The sequence below is a fragment of the Typopeltis vanoorti genome, chromosome 7, assembly GCF_054136105.1.
Source record: "Typopeltis vanoorti isolate ZY-2024b chromosome 7, IOZ_Tvanoo_1.0, whole genome shotgun sequence".
NCBI lineage: Eukaryota > Metazoa > Arthropoda > Arachnida > Uropygi > Thelyphonidae > Typopeltis > Typopeltis vanoorti.
This window is the reverse complement of record NC_143555.1, coordinates 77,771,558-77,788,401: the sequence shown is the minus strand read 5'-3', so window position 1 is coordinate 77,788,401 and position 16,844 is coordinate 77,771,558. Positions and strand designations below refer to the sequence as shown.

The window sequence follows — 16,844 nt, the reverse complement described above, 5'->3', positions numbered from 1 at the left end:
TTGATAGCTTTTAGCAAAATAGCCACTCATTAGTTGAACATTCTCCTTTGTATTGCAGCATAACAGAATTCTTTGGGGTTGCCTTTAGCATTGAGAGCCAGTTTGTTTTCATACTCGGACTTAGCTTTCATACAACAGCTGTGACTTCTTTTTTTTAACTATTTCTTATAATTTTCATAATACATCATCCTTATTCACATAATATTCCTTCCAGATAATCTTTTTCTTAGAGGAATCTCTTGCTTAATTAGATCACACATCCATTTCATTCCTACCCTATTTATTCTTTGAACTCTACTGCATCATTTAAGTATTTTTAAATGCTTCCCATGCACTATCAATATTCTTCCCATCCAGCAATTGATACTGTGGCACAGAACCAAGCATACTCCTCAAGTATGTGTATATATATATATATATATATATATATAAACTTAGCCACTTCCCAAGCGAGTACCGCATGATCACTCTCACCAGCTGGAGACAGAATAGTTACATCTTTAAAAACCAGGATCTTTTAAATCTTTTAAAACCAGATGAATAAATCTTTTAAATAAATTGGCACACTTTTTAGGCACTTCCTTAATGCACATTAACATTCAAAACCACAAATTTTATCTTAAAAATAGATTCCTTCCCCTTTTTTTATATTAACTCAACATACAAGAGTTGCAAGAGTTATGGCACATGAGTAATGTAATTTGTAAGAAAACAGCTGAGAAGAAATAAGAATCTATTGAATTACTTTTCTTAGCTGAAGGTTGAATACTATGGGAACACAATGCAAGGAATGCTATTCCAGAAGGCAGAAATAAATTTCTATCTTACCAGATAGACATTTACTTACTTTCTCATGCAAGCAGGGGCGTGTCAAGGGTATTTGCTGCCGGGTGCAAACTTTTATCGGCCACCCCTTAAAAAAAAAATAACTAAAAGAAATTGCATGTAGCATTTACTACAATAAATAAAATAACAATTTATTTTATTCAATTTATTGAACTGTATAAATAATTCTTTCTATTACCGATTTCCAACGATTATTTTCTAGTTTTATCAATTGTTCATTTACCGCATCTATTGTATTATTATTTATAAATGACTTTTTTAAATTGATCCATGACTTATAACATTTGATATGTGCTTCAATTTTTTCATGGTGCTCTAATGTTCTCGATAAATGTTGCCAATCGCAATAACATCATTGAATGCATTCATTTTATTGTTAAAAAGTTTACAAGGAAAACAATATACTGAATTTTTGCATTTAGAATACCAATTTCTGTGTATCTTTTTTTGTTATTACTTAATCGTTTATAGTAATAATCTGCTGAAAATGATCTATTTTTTTCATCTTTTGGAAAATCAATATCATATATTTGTTTTGGTCCAACATCTATTAGAATCATTTTGAGATTATCTGTTATTTTTAAAGGCCACTTTCCTGGATCATCAAAATCATGCTCAAAGATAGAATTCATAAGAGAGTTTTCAGTTGTTATACTTGTATTATACATGCTTTTGTCACCTGTTTCTTCTGGTGAACTGAGTGAGCTGTTGAGAGTTTCAGAAGTGAAAGATTAATTTTCTAAGCATTGTTTTTTAGCAGCTATAGAATCTTCAGTTAAATGTATGGCAGAAGAAGAAGAATCTTCAAAATTTTCTCGAGTAACTGAAGATTTGTCTGTATATGAAGATGTAGATGCAAAATAATTGGGAATACGAGTCATAAATTGTTTTTACATTTTCTTCTTTCTGTGCTCTTCGTTTTCTATATTCTGTCCAGAAAATCTTTTTCTTCCATCTGACATCTAAAAATAAGGGTTATTAATATTATATTAGTTAAATTTTACGATGTAGGATATACCGAGAAATGAATATTATTACTATTAATGATTATACTGCATTGTATAATCCAAATTAGATATTAGCTACATAAAATAAATATTTGATATTTGTTTCTTGCCACCCGGGTACGGTGCACCCTCGGGTTGGCACGGTCCTGCTTGCAAGGAACTACAAAAAATACTGCCTTCTTGTAAATTATTTAGGTCAGTTAACATCTATCTGAATTCAAGAACAGTAATTCGGAATTTCTGGGAATGGAACCGCCAGACTCAAAGACCAGAATTCTTATTAAATAAACATGAAACTTGCTGAGGCCTAAATCACACACACATGCACACGTACACACTGCTTGGAAAAAATTCAATGGTCACCATAGTGTGAGGAAAAAATAGCCATGGCACCCACCTTAATAAGATGTTATGACCTCCTTTTGCTGAGATGCCTGCAGTAATCCGATGGGGCATACTTTCCACAAATGTACGATAGATCAATGGAAATTTTGGACCATTCTCTGTGTAGGCATGTAATGAGGTCCTGGACTGTTGTGGGATGAACATGCCTTGACCTCACCTAATGCTCCACTCATCCCACAAATGATCAATAGTGTTGAGATCAGTGCTCTGTGGAGGCAAGTCAAGTGAGGTGATGCTCATGTTCACAAACCATGCAGTTACAGCAGCAGCTTTATGACCGGTGCATTCTCTTTCAGATCCAATGGTTAGTTCCATAGAAATGCAACAAAGTAGGAAGCATTGCATTGTCCAGAATGTTCAGATACCTCTTGGGGTTCAATGTTTGTGACACCACAAACAGAGGTCTGAGGCCAAACCAGGAAAAATGGAAACATATCATCACAGTCACCTACGAATTTCATAGCTGGGGTTATGCACTCTAGTAAGAGACATTTACAGTGCATCCACCATAGTGTCCTTCTGATTAGTAGAGGGTGTAGCATGATTTGTCACTCCATAAAACAGCTTTCCAAGCTTTCACATCCTTCTGTACATGTTCTCTGTACTCCTGAAGATGATACTGCATGCTGGTTTGGGTAACATGGGGCTTGCATATTGTGGTCATACCATGGAAAACCATGTTGTGAACCTTGATTCTGAATGTTTTTGTGCAGATTCATGTTCCAGTCGATGTCCAGAACTCATGAATAGTGGTTTTTACATATTATCCTTCGTAGCACCCTACAGTCACGTTTGGTGAGTGTGGTGGGTCATCCACTGTGGGTGGCACTTGCAGTTGAATCCCTGAACTTCCATCTCAGTATGGTATCACTGATTGTTGAACTGGGATGGCCCAATTTGTCAACAATTTGCCAAACAGATAGGCCTGCAATGTGGCATCCTATCACAATACTTTTTTCAAACTCTGTCAGTTCCATTCCTGCAGCCATAGTTGCACTGACTTGGGAGCATCATATTTGTTCAATTTATACCAGCTACAAACACTTGATTCGTTATGGCATGATGCACCTTGCCCATGGTGGTGTTCGTTGATTTCTTTCCAAGCAGTGTGTGTGTGATTTATATATATATATATATATATAAATTAAATAAATTTAACAACTAGAAGCCAAGAGATCCCAAAATAGAAAAAATGCTATTTATTATTTGAGTGCACAACTAATTTCAGGAAGAGTTAGAAGACTTCATCGAGTGCATAATATGAAAAGAAAAATACAAAAATATAGAAGAGGACAACAGCTGTAAATTAATTTGCAAACATATGGCTAACATTTGAAGCCATTCTGGATGTTATGGTATTGTTGGGCATATTAACAGGCATGTACGCCAAAGCTGTATAGCTGAAGAGTGAAAATCTGAATAATAATAATAATTATAGCTCAGTTTAGTGTTAAGATGCATCGATTGAGGACAATTTCTGTTGATTCCACAATTCTTCTCTCCAGCTCATCATAGCATGTAAAAATGTTTTCTAATTTGTTCCACATTACTGGATGAATGATAAAATCTTCATCGTTGGGTTGAGCAGAATTAAGAATGTGATCAGATAGTGTGCTGGCACTAGTCCTACACATGATGTCTTTCAAATGTTCTTCCGTATGCAACTCAATGGATTTCTCTGTGTGACCAAAATAGGGCACATTGCCGTTACAAATATAGTAACTTTCATGATATTTGGCCATGTGTAACCCATTATTTTATATATTAGCAAATTTATATTTAGAAAGCTTTGAGGAGGGGGGAGGGAACAACAATTCCTTTTCATTAAAGGAATGAAAAGGAATTGTTGCTTATATTGATATGTTTTCTTAATTTGGAGCCATGGACCAAATATTTTAAAGGAGTTCCTGTACCATTGTTACACCTTGATACCTTCACTATGTGGAATTTTCAGTTATCATGGTGTAACATGAAGAGAAAATAACATAAAGCCCCTGTATAAGAGCCAATACAGAAATTATTTAAAGAAAGAAAAATATTCTTGCATCCAAGTAAAATATATAACAAAAAAAAAGTGTTTGTTGAACTAACTAATAAAAGAAGGAATATATTACAGTTGTGATATAAAAAAAAAATTAGCTAAGTAAGACAGAAAGGATTAGTCATAAGAAATTGTATGTGAGAGGCTAGAGATTAAAATATTAATTTAGAGGCTAGCAAAAGAAAACAATAGACTATGGCTCCGGGTTAATTCCCGGATTGAGACATTGTCACGTGTCAGTCGCGTGCTCGCCGACCTCAGGATGTTTGGCAGAAAAACACCACCCTAATTGGTCGGTGAAGTCAAATCCAGTAAGGAGCAGAGAAAAGAAATTAAAGAAGGTGTTGGTAGGGGTCAAGGTATAAAAGGGTTAGAAACCCCCCCCCCCACGAGGCTTTTTCCCGGATAGTTTCTTCACGAGCTCCTTCGTATAGGTTTTCACGCAGTTTTCCTGAGTGGCGGGTTAATCTCCGTCGTCACAACAAGGAAACAAAAGTGAGCAGGATTTCGATTCCATATTTCCTATGGTAAGAAACGAGGAATGCCATTTAGCCAAAGGAAAGATGGTACTGTCTAAGTGTTTCATCATCCAGTGACAACTACGAGAAAGGGAAATCTGTAAAGAAGTCGGTGTCCACGTGGCGAGTTTCACAGCCATGGTATAGATGATTCTAAAGTGTGTTCTTAATTCAAGTACGAAAAGTAAAGATCACATAAGCACAGTTTAATGCCAAAAGAACTTAGGAGTGACCGATTATAGGAGAGATCATACCAGGATAGTTCAACAGGAAAAAGGTAGAGGCCAATATAGAAAACTCAAGAGAAAAAGGTACTGTAAAAATCTCGTGTTAACTGAAAATCACCTGTAACTGTAATCATTATTCTATTACTGAACTGTTGAGAGACTAAGGAAATTTATACTAGGACTTTAGTACATGACTGATTATAATGAAAGTATGCTTGTTAATATTAATATTATATAAGTAATTATGTGTTCTGAGATTTAAGCACGTGTATTGCAACTTATAGGAAAGTTTTAGATGTCAAAGTCATGTGTTAACACAGTGAAAGGATAATTTAATCTACATAGTTTTAGATAGTTAAATAGAGTGAGTTGATCACATATGTCCAGGTGCTACAGCATATAGCATATTCAGACTAATATAGGGTTAACTAATGTGTTAATTAGATCTGGGATTATACATATGATTGTATGAGTTGATGTTATGGCGGCATGATCGCAATACCCATATAAGATCATAGCCAAATTACTTGTGATAAGCTAATGTTATTTTGTAAATGTTTCCTTAGTATTGAATTAAATTATATTAGAAATTGAATTGTACCATACTAATGAGTTTAATAAACCTTTTCATTGATAAAACAGTTGGCTGAAATTGCTGCCCAATGCGCCACTTGAAAACATACAAACCTAATCACGTGGGAGGGAAGAATATTTAAATGAGTAATGAGATAAAGTGTCACGACCGCAATATTGTTTCACATTCAGACATATTTTAGTAATTGCTCCTTGTTTTTGTATTTAATATCTCAAACTAAATGTCCCAAAAGGCGCAGTATAATATAAATATTAGGGACACTAAGGGGAGAAATAGCTTAAATATTTGTATTTTGGGGTGATATCTTGTACATAGATAAAAGTTGAATATAGATAAGCAGAATTTCACTAGATAGAAAAATAATCATAAAATGGGACACAACACCATCTCAACAATCAACGCTTCTTCTTCTTCTTCTACAGCTTCTCCCACTTAAGTGGGGTCACTGTTTGTTATGAGTCTCCTCCACACCTTCCTGTCTTGGGCTGTCACCACATCCAAGTTCTTCATCTTCAAGTCCTCTTCTACCAGCTCCCTCCATCTCTTCTTTGGCCGCCCACGCTTCTGCCTTCCTTGCACATCCATCTGCATGACCCTTCTTCCCACATATTCGTCCTCCCTCCTCATCACATGACCAAACCATCTCAACCTTGCCTCTTGTATTTTCGCTCCTAAGTTCGTAACTTTCACTGTTCCCCTGACATAGTCATTTCTCAGATGATCCTCTCCTTGGGATGAAGACAATTCAACAATCAACACTCGAGAATACAATTTACCTTGTAATTGGAAGTAAATGGTTCTCTCCCATTCCTGGATGTCAAACTCACTCGTGTGTCAGATAGATAAACTGAAGATCTCGATTTATAGAAAATCCACACATATCAACACATATCTTCATGCACAATCTCATCATTATCTGCCCTCAAAACTTGGCTTGTTTCTACATTAGGTAAATGTTCCTCCTCGGTGAAGGAGATGAAATCACCAAAGAACTACAGTTCCTTCTTACAACCTCAAAAAAATGGTTATCCTAAACAGACTGTTCATAAGCTGCCATTTAATCCACCTACTCACTGGACTGAGGATAGTAATGATATAAAAGGCTTCATATCGCTACCATATATCAGCTCTGTTTCACCAAAGTTAGCTAAAATTCTCAAGAAAGTTAAAATCTGCACTTCTTTTACTTCTCTATTCAAATTCCGTTCCTTAACTCAGTACACCTAAACCAAAACATGATAGCCTAAAGTATCCTAGAATTTACCATCTTTGGTGTAACTGCAATGCGCCTTATTTTGGTTAGAGGGAGAAATCCATTGAGTTGTGTATGGAAGAACATATGAGAGACATCACATATAGCAGGACTAAAGCTAGTGTACTATTTTATCATGTTCTTAATTCTATTCAACCTAATGATGAAGATTCTGCCACTCATATCCATCATTGTTGTTTATAGTCTTTATTAGAAAGCTTATTTTCTGTTAAGCTATTCCATTTGCAACCTCTGATGGATATATATATATTGTGTAAATAGCCAATTTCAGCCCCTCCACTTCCTGAGAAACTCAGTTCCATTGCACAATCTGGCTAGTAAACACAACTAAGATACTATTATTACTTTCTATAAGTAGCAATGAAAAATTTTACTTACAACAAGTCCATAATAAAGAAGAATGTCCATTTTACACATTGGACATGACCTCTGTTCTAGTAACCATGGATCAACACAACTTTTATGAAATGTATGCCTACAAAAATTACACAAGTTCTTTTTTAGAAATATTAATCCATAATTATAATAAAATATGAAAGCAAATTCTTTCTAATTAAAATTGTTGCTATGATGATTAAAGTAAACACTATTATATTTCAATAGTTTTTAATTTTTTAATATTGATCCCACATGCAACAGGTCACAAGACATTGTTCTGTAGGTCACAAGACCACAGAACAATGTCATGTATGTATTCATTGGGAAACAGTATAGGAAAGCTGTTCAACGAACAGAGGTAGATGGAATGAAGAAAGAAAATGAGAAGTTGACCAAATGACTACTCCTGTTCTTACATGATTAGAGGAAAAAGGAATGGTAGTAACCAGTTTGGTGGAGCAACAATCAAGAAAGTACCTAATAATGATAACAATAATAAAAAGATAATGCAGAAAGAATGGCTATGAGAAAGGGAGACTGCAGAGAGTTAGAGGTGGTGGGCAGAACTGCCTATTGGGCTGATTGCCCTCTTTTGTATACAGTCAAGAATTCTCAAGTTTGGTTCTATTTGATTTATGAAGTGCTAAAAGTTGAGTGGGAGTGTTTTGAACCAAAAATAAATAAATAAATAAAATTCTGCAGGTCAAGAAGACTATGAACATAATGTTTATACCAGAACAAACTGCATGTGAAAATCAGCCTAAAAGGGGAGGTGCCCTTTTATTATGTATTAGGTATTCTCTGGCAGGCATTGCCAGAGAATACTTAATATAGCATCCCTTGATTTTAAACTCCGGCTTAAGGTTTTGTCCCATTCTGTAACATTCATCTGCTGCTCTCCAAATTCCAAAAATCGCTGTAACCTCTTCACCCTCCTTTCCATGAAGCGTGACCTTTTGCAATGCAGTTATCCAAATAGTGGAGTCATCTCCATGGGTAACAATGTACACAACTCCCTTATCCAACATCACTGACCAAGCTAGATGCTGAAGTTTTTGATATAAGTAATAACAACGTAAATCATACATTTATCTACCCAAATTCCTAATAATCCTATCAACTATCTTAATACCCTTTATTTTGTAACCAGTTCTCCTTTCAATAACTCAGATCACAATCATGTGTAAGTCTCCTATCAAACTGAATGCTCTTTCCTTCAACCACTCTCCTCGTATCCTTTATCCCTCACAGTACTTGCAAAAATAACCACAACTTCATATTCAGCCTATGTCAAAGCATGCCATAAAATGCAAATTAATCATCAGCAAAGGTTTAGTTCCAAATTTCATCCTTTACTGGGTGAACATTTATGAAAACAGTTTAAAAAGCGGAACCCAACTTTACTCTGCAAAAAATATTGACTCAGCCAGGGAAGCATATTTGTTTGGTTTCAATTTTTATTGGTGGATTAGCATCTTACACTATAAATGTGCCTCGTTAAAATATAATAAAATAAATATAAGTATTTAATAAGTAATTATAATAAGTAGTGTATAAACAAACATATAATGTAAAATTGGTGTGTGTGTGTGTGTGTGTGTGTGTGTGTGTGTGTGTGTGTGTGTATATATATATAAGTTGATTAAAGGTAAAATTCATATAATAGCTCTAATTTAAAAATATTATATAATTATAAAGATTAATTTGTTTTAAAAAATTAATATTTGATGAATTCACATAAAATCTTCTTCAATGTGCAAGTTTCAGGAAGACTGCTAAAAATGGTAAAAAAATGACTGCACTTATTAGAAAATGAGGACAGTCTTGAAATATGCCAGATGATTAAAACAGGATTGCAATCATCACACACACACAGGCATGTTGTCTTATGCTATTACTATTATTTATGGGGAGCTAAAGACTGTCAGTTTAATTTCAGGCTTGTACAGTACTTTTTATTCCATGATGTCTGTCACTGAAATATTAGTTTTTGATTACAATCTGCTTGTAATCAGTATAAGAAACAGGCAGATGAGCTGACCTAGATGCACCATCATTTCCTGTAATTAAATATTCACATGTACCACAGTAGACAATATTTATTTTATAAATATTTCTTATTTATTTATTTTATAAATAATATTTACAAATATTATTTTCTGTTGTGGCATGCATGTTTAATTATGGAAACTCCACAGGTCTCACTATACAAGAAAATCATTTCCCTTAGTCCTGATGTAATGTAGCAGGGATCCATAAATAGAAAGGTGACCAGCAGGCCAAAAGGAAATCCCAAAGAGTTCTTTGATTATGAATTATGTGGCAAGTAAAAGGAAGAATGACTATGGAAGATTAACCTTAAAGATGATGATGATGATGGTCACTATGTGATAGAAGAGTAGATAACATAGTTGAGTTACTGAGTAACATTTTGCAAGTCTATATCATTCTAGTGAGGTTACTGCTTTAACATATGTGACAGATACTAATGTGGGAACTGAGCTGGATGAATTAGGGGTTCTTAGGATATTGCTGATTTTCAATGTAAATACAGCTGTGGAATTAGATGGGATATCAGCTCGGATTTTGCGAGAATGTGCAAGGGAACTGACCTCCGACTAAGCTCTTCAATTTAAGTCTCAGCTCTGGTAGAGAGTTCCAAGGGAGTGGAAAGGGTAAAATAATTCCCTTGCATATTATTATATTAAAAAGTTGATAAGCAGGTGGCTACTGAATAGATATAAAAAATGGTATATGGAAGGGCAGAATCGAGTCAAAAACAGGTGACTACCAGTGTGCCACAAGGTTCAGTGCTGTATAATTTGTACATAAATGATGTAGGAAATAACCTGAAAGGAAATATTCGGTTGTTTGCCGATGATCTGAAATTAAGTAGAATAATAGTTAATCAAGGCGATGTGGAGAGCTTGCAGGATGATTTAAATAGGCTGTCGGTATGGACAAAAGATCATGGACATCAGTTTAATGTGGAGAAATGTAAAGTTATGCATTTTGAGGTAAACAGATTACAATGCATCACATTGATGGCTTTGTATTCCAGGCAATAGACTAAGCTAGAGATTTACAGGTGGTGGTAGACAGAAAGTTAGAGTTTAGAGGAGAGGACATATTGCTAAGGTAGCCCATAACATTACTTGGCTATTAAAGAACACATTTACAAGTAGAGATAAGGAAGTTGTTATTCCTCTTTACAAGCCATCGATACATCCACATCCGGATTATTGTGCTCAAGTTTGACCTCCTAGGTTTCTCGTGGATGAGGAAGCAGTGGAGAAGAATCGGAGGCAAATGACTAAGATGGTGAATAGTCGGTGGAATTTTCCCTATGAAGATAGATTGAGGGAGTGTGGATTTGCAGAAAACTGGTTGATAGGAGAAAAAGAGAGGATACAATAGAAACATTTAAGTGGGTTAAAGGTTTTATAGGACTGATGCAGGGGAAATGCTTCAGTACTTGGCTGGAGGGGCCAAAAGAAGGTTTCATCCCTGAAAGTTGAATAAAGGTGTGATCAATAGGAATGTGAGGACTAGATTTTTTGCTTGGAGACTTGTGAATGAGTGGAATGGGTTGCCAGTCAGTTGTGAGTGTTTTGTCTGTTAATGGGTTCAAGGAGAGAGTTCATGATAGAGTTTGTGGACATTTGGGGGTCTCCCATAATGAGTCTTCGGACTCCATGAAGGCACCTGTACAATAAAAATAATAATAATAGTTTTGTAACAACAGTTATTATTGAAACAAGAGTAATTGTTCATCTCCTACATCATAAAAACTGCAAAAAGATGGGATTCAAAACACACTGTTGCACTTCTAATTGTTGATGGGATTCAACCATTGAAACATACTGCTTCTGGTAGGCAGCAGTAATTCTTGGCGGAGATGAACCAAGAGCATCAGTCTGCACACAAAGAAATGGAAGACAGGGTGCAAATGATGTCCATTTCTTTCCAGTAGTTATCTTGTAGTTGGCCTACATGAGGCAGGAATTAGCCCCCCCCCCCCCTCCCTCAAAGATCAGTTCTAAGAACTTTTTGCTTCTGACACAAATGGGATTGTTTACCTAAGTATTGCAGGATGAAGACTATATTTGTGGCAAAAATGCATATACAAATTATCTTCTACAGTTATAACCTACACCTATATGTATTCTATGCAAGTGACCAGGTAGAAAAATGGGCAATGGCTTGCTGCAATTCTGTGATCTCATATGGCAAAAATGACATAGAAAAGAGCATATAGAGGAAATAGCTTACTAAAACAAAGTTGCTCTGTTATCAATTTGATAGCAAACAGCACAACATACTAGGGTGGTATGAAAAGTTCTCAGCCTCGACCATAGATGGCAACACTATTGGAAAGAGATGTTTTTTTCTAAGTTGGTGCATCTGTCATAAGCATCCATGTGAAATTGCAAGTCATTCTATCAAGTAGGTTGTTTTATACAGCTGTCTGAGGCAAAAGTGTTGTCTGTATCCCTTGAAATGAATAAAATTGAGTATCGTGCGGTTATAAAATTCTTTGTAAAAGAAGATTTAATGGCAAAAGAAATTCATTCGAAGTTCAAAAAAGTTTATGGGCACTCTTCTCCTTCGTTTTCAACAATTAAGAAATGGGCTGCCGAATTTAAACATGACCATACCAGCCTTGAAGATGATCCACGTGAAGGACGTCCAAAAAGTGTAACAACACCAGAAATCACTGATCGAGTGCACAATATGGTATTGGATGACAGGCGAATCAAAGTGCGTGAAATTGCTGAGACTATAGGCATTTCAAAAGAATGTGTAGGATATATTTTGCATGAAGAACTGCAAATGAAAGAGCTTTGCATAAGATGGGTGCTGCGCTTGCTCACAGCAGATCAAAAACGCACTCGCATGAAAATCTCTGAACAATGCTTGGGGTGTTTTAACAAGAATAAAACTGATTTGCGCATCAGTTTATTACTATGGATGAGATTTGGATTTATGATTACATACCAGAATCCAAACAGCAGTCAAAACAGTGGACAGAAGCTGGTTGTTCAGCACCAAAGACAATTCCATCAGCAGGTTTCACGGTATTGGTGTTTTGGGATGCCAAAGGCATTTTGTTTATTAATTATCTGGAAAAGGGTAAAACAATGACCGGGGAATATTATTCTGATCTTTTAAACAGACTAGACAAAAAATTCGTGAGAAAAGACCCGGTTTGCTGAAGAAAATAATCATCTTTCATCAGGACAATGCACCTGCCCACAAAGATGTTTTGACAATGGGAAAATTAAGGGATCTCCACTATGAATTGTTGGAACATCCACCCTATTCCCCAGATTTGGCTCTCTCTGACTTCTATCTCTTCCAAGAACTAAAACTCTTCCTCGCTGGTCAGCGGTTTTCTTCGAATCAAGAAGTGATTGCAGCTGTAGAGGGGTATTTTGCAGATCTTAGAACCACTATAGGGACGGGATAATGGTGCCGGAGCATCGCTGGAATAAATGTATTAGTCTTAAGGGAGATTATGTTGAAAAATAAAAATAATTTTGAAATTATAAATTTGTTTTTTTCATTGTTAGGCCGAGAACTTTTCAGACCACCCTCGTAAGACTATTTGGTACTCCCTTCTCTTGAAGAAATAGTCGAGAGAGAGAGAGAGGCTACTCAGAAAGTTTGATAAATAAGAGGGAAGTTCCCTCCAATATGAAAGTTGTGAATACCAAAACCCTCTAAGTATACGAAAACTCCAAACTGTACTGTATGCTTTGCCTGCATAAAAAGAAATTGATACTAAGTGCATATTTTTTTAGGAAAGCATTTTCAGTCACATCAGTGATTTTTATGAAATCAGAGTATGTGTCTTGAAGGGGGAAAAAAGGAAAAAAAAAAAACTTGTTCTCTAGAAACCATGAAAGACTTCAGTTAACCATATCCCCCCCCCCTCCCCTTCCTTCTTCTAAGATCTTACATGCAGTTGGATGCTTGATACTGGAAAAACAATAATAATTAAGCTTTCCCAAGTACAGCAATACCTCGCATAGTCCGGCTTTGATCAGTCCAGCTTCACTATAGTCCGGTTTTAAATCCTAAAAAATTAGTACACAAAATTTTTTTTTTATACATAAATGTTAGTTTTTTTCCCTTTATACAGTCAAGTCTCTTTTTGTGTGGTTTATTTTTATGTGGTTTTAAAGTTATGCGATATGATATTTAAATTTTTTCAGGGGTTCCCTGTTGTATATGTATGTACCTAGACTCGGTGAGAATGTAAACGTGGCATTATGTTCAACGTCTTAATATGTAAGCTATGCATAGTACGAGCAAAAAGTGGACATGTGTGAACTTTAATGTTGAATTTGTGATAATTAAATTTTAATCCCATTTAAAAAACTACATAATGAGTGCAAAAAGAAAACGTCGAAGTGATTCTGTTACCAAGAAATGTAAATGGCTCACTTTAGAACAAAAGCTCAATATAATCAAGCTTCATGAAGAAGGTGCATCATTTGCTAAAATAGGCCTTGAAAAAGGAATGGATGAGTCATCAGTTCGAAAACTTATGAAAAAAAAAATCAATACAAATCGCAAGGTATGGCTACGGCTTCTTATTTATCAAAAATAGTGACTAAACCAGAAGCACTCGAATGCTAAATATGGAGCGGCTATTATCCATATGGATCGAAGACAACTCAAAAGCGAGTTCTGCTTAGTCAAATGGAAATTCAAGCCAAAGCATTAAGTCTTTACAATGACTTTAATACTATTGATGATATAGAAAACGAAGGTGAGGGAATTAGTGAAAATTTTATGTCAAGTCGTGGGTGGTTTTTTTCGATTTAAGCAACGAACAGGTATTCACAATGTTCTATTGTTGGCAAATCTGCCAGTGCAGATAAAGAGGCTGCTTTAAGATATCCGAAGAAATCGAGTGAAATCATACAAAAAGGTGGCTACAAAGATGAACAAATATTTAACGTTGATGAAGCAGGATTATTCTGGAAAAAGTTGCCGTCATGCACTTTTATAGCAGCCAATGAAAAGTCATACCCTGGATATAAAATTTCAAAAGACCGTCTCACACTGTTATTAGGTGGAAATGCAGCAGGGGATTTCAAATTAAAACCGATGCTTGTGTACCATACGGAAAATCCTAGAGCTCTTAAAAACGTATCAAAAAATAATCTCCCAGTGTTGTGGGATTCAAATAAAGAGAGCATGGGTCACAAGAGTTTTATTTGAAGATTGGTTCACCAACTATTTTTGCCCTACAACAGAACGTTATTGCAGAGAAAAAGGATTAGATTTTAAGATTTTATTGATCTTAGATAATGCCCCCGGTCATCCGACTGGTGATTTAAATGAAAAATGTACAAATAACTTTTTCTTCCACCAAATACGATGTCGGTGATCCAACCAATGGATCACTGTGTCATTGCGACATTTAAGGCCTATTATTTGCGCCGTACTTTTTCGCAAGCCATAAAAGCTACAACAGGAGAAAATGCCCCTACTTTAACAGAATTTTGGAAGAGCTACAACATCAGAAAAGTTATCGAAAATATAGGCGAAGCATGGCTATGAATTAACGGCAAGCAATATGAGAGCAGTATGGAAACACAGAATACCACATTGCGCAAATGATTTCATTGGTTTTGAAACTCATTTTGCTTAAGTCACTAATAACATAGTGGAAATTGGACAGCAACTTGGTTTCAAAGAGTTAGAATCCGTCCAAAATAATTGAGTGCATTGAATCTAACACTAATGAACTGGATAACGAAACACTTATTAACATGGATGAACAACGCACTTATGAAGAGTGGGAGGACAACTTAGACAACGACGACTGTGTTGAAGTGCCTGCACGAGAATTAACAGCCTGAACAACTATCAAAAATTATTGGAATTGAAAAAAAAAAAAATCCTTGTCAGAGCATATTATGGAAGTTGATCCCAATATTGAACGTAGCCTTATCACCAAACGATAAACAATGCAATTCATTGCTACAAAGAAATGTATGAAGAGAAAAAACCAAAGAGAAAAATGTGCAGACATCGATATTGCAATTTTTAGAGAATAAAAAATGAATTACTAAAAACATGTATTTTTTGTTTAATTATTTTTGATAAAGACATTTTAAATTTATTAATCTCATTTTATTTACTGAAAAACAGGGAGAATATTTTTTTTTTTGGAACCAATTATCATATTTTGTATGTATTTAGTTCCTAGATTAGTCCGGTTTCAAACAGTCCGGGATATCGGGGAACAGAATTACCCGGACTATGCGAGGTATTGCTGTATATTGAAATTCATCCTCACAAGTTTCTCTTGTAGAGGCAGAGATGATCCATGTAATAATGGAGGTTGTCTAATACTAAAACACTTCTTGGCATTCAGAAAAGCAGGATTCGGTTCTTTATTGAATGACTTGTTGCAGAGTTTCAGTTGCCCCTGAACAGTTTCAATTTTATTTATTTATTTCTTCTTTGGCACTGCGGCCCCATGTAGGGCCCTGGCCTCCCATTTTTGGGTTTCATAACTCACTACGAGGTGGGGTCGTTACCCCAAGCTCGACCATGTGTAATTGTCTGGGAAGCGTTGTGCTCTTAAGACAGGTTTGCCTGCTTTGCGGGATGAAAAACCCAGATAAACTGGGGAGAAAAACCATGCAGTCCATGCCCAAGACTGGCTAACTTGGCTATGTCTGAGAAAGATCCTTAGCTCCTGACGTAAGTGACAAGAATCGAACGCAGGACACTCATTTCCCAGGCATATGGTTACGGAGCACCGTGACCACTCTGCTAACCAGGTGGACTATTTATTTATTTATTTTAATAATATTATTTTTTTTAGAGGCAGGAATCTGGGGGAAGTAAGATGCCGCTAACATTTTGGTAAGTGAAAGTAGTCAAAGTTAGATTTTGACTACTAATTTTTTTTTTTTGATCCTGCCATTGATTCTTTCATTTCCTTTTTTCTTTTAAAATTTTCAACTACTACATAAATTTAAATTCTAATTTAGAATAAATTATTAAACTATACAATTTAACTTATGTATCCAAAATAATATGCTTCCATAATCATCTTCACAATGAATGGCAGTATTTTTATTAAAGTATGACAGCAAATTAAGAGCAATACATGTCTAAAAATTTAGTTTTTTTCCCCTTAATTTCTTCTAGTATTTTAAACTAGTTTGAGGATTTGAATGAAAGAGTGATAGAAATTCAAATTTGCTGATCATATTCCTAAGAGTAAGAATGGAGCAACATGAACCTAAGACTTCAGAAAATTCCATTAAAATGATTATCTGGTTTGGTTAACTGAGTGGAAAGCACTAACTCTCCAACCAATAAGTCAGAGGTTTGAATCCTATTACAGGCACAGATGTTTATGAATGTCTTTAAGGGGTAGATAATTTTTCTACCTGGTGTGAGACTTACCTGTTTCCTGGAGACGTGAAGTAACTTGAAAAAAAGCTCCATGTTTGGTTTCTGGAACAGGGTTATTACTGCATTATATCACCATTAATTCACCCATAGTGCTAATGAATGAT

At 35.4% G+C, this 16,844-nt stretch overlaps 1 protein-coding gene across 2 annotated transcripts in view; it reads right to left on the bottom strand.

The window, feature by feature from the left end:
• Positions 1-16,844, bottom strand: part of LOC150104799 (RING finger protein 150-like) — a 135,962-nt gene that overhangs the window by 12,759 nt on the left and 106,359 nt on the right. For both annotated transcript variants that reach the window (XM_090395973.1, XM_090395974.1), the window contains one exon: positions 7,291-7,387. In XM_090395973.1, coding sequence (XP_090252099.1) covers positions 7,291-7,387 — 97 coding nt within the window. The remainder of the gene's footprint in view (positions 1-7,290; positions 7,388-16,844) is intronic.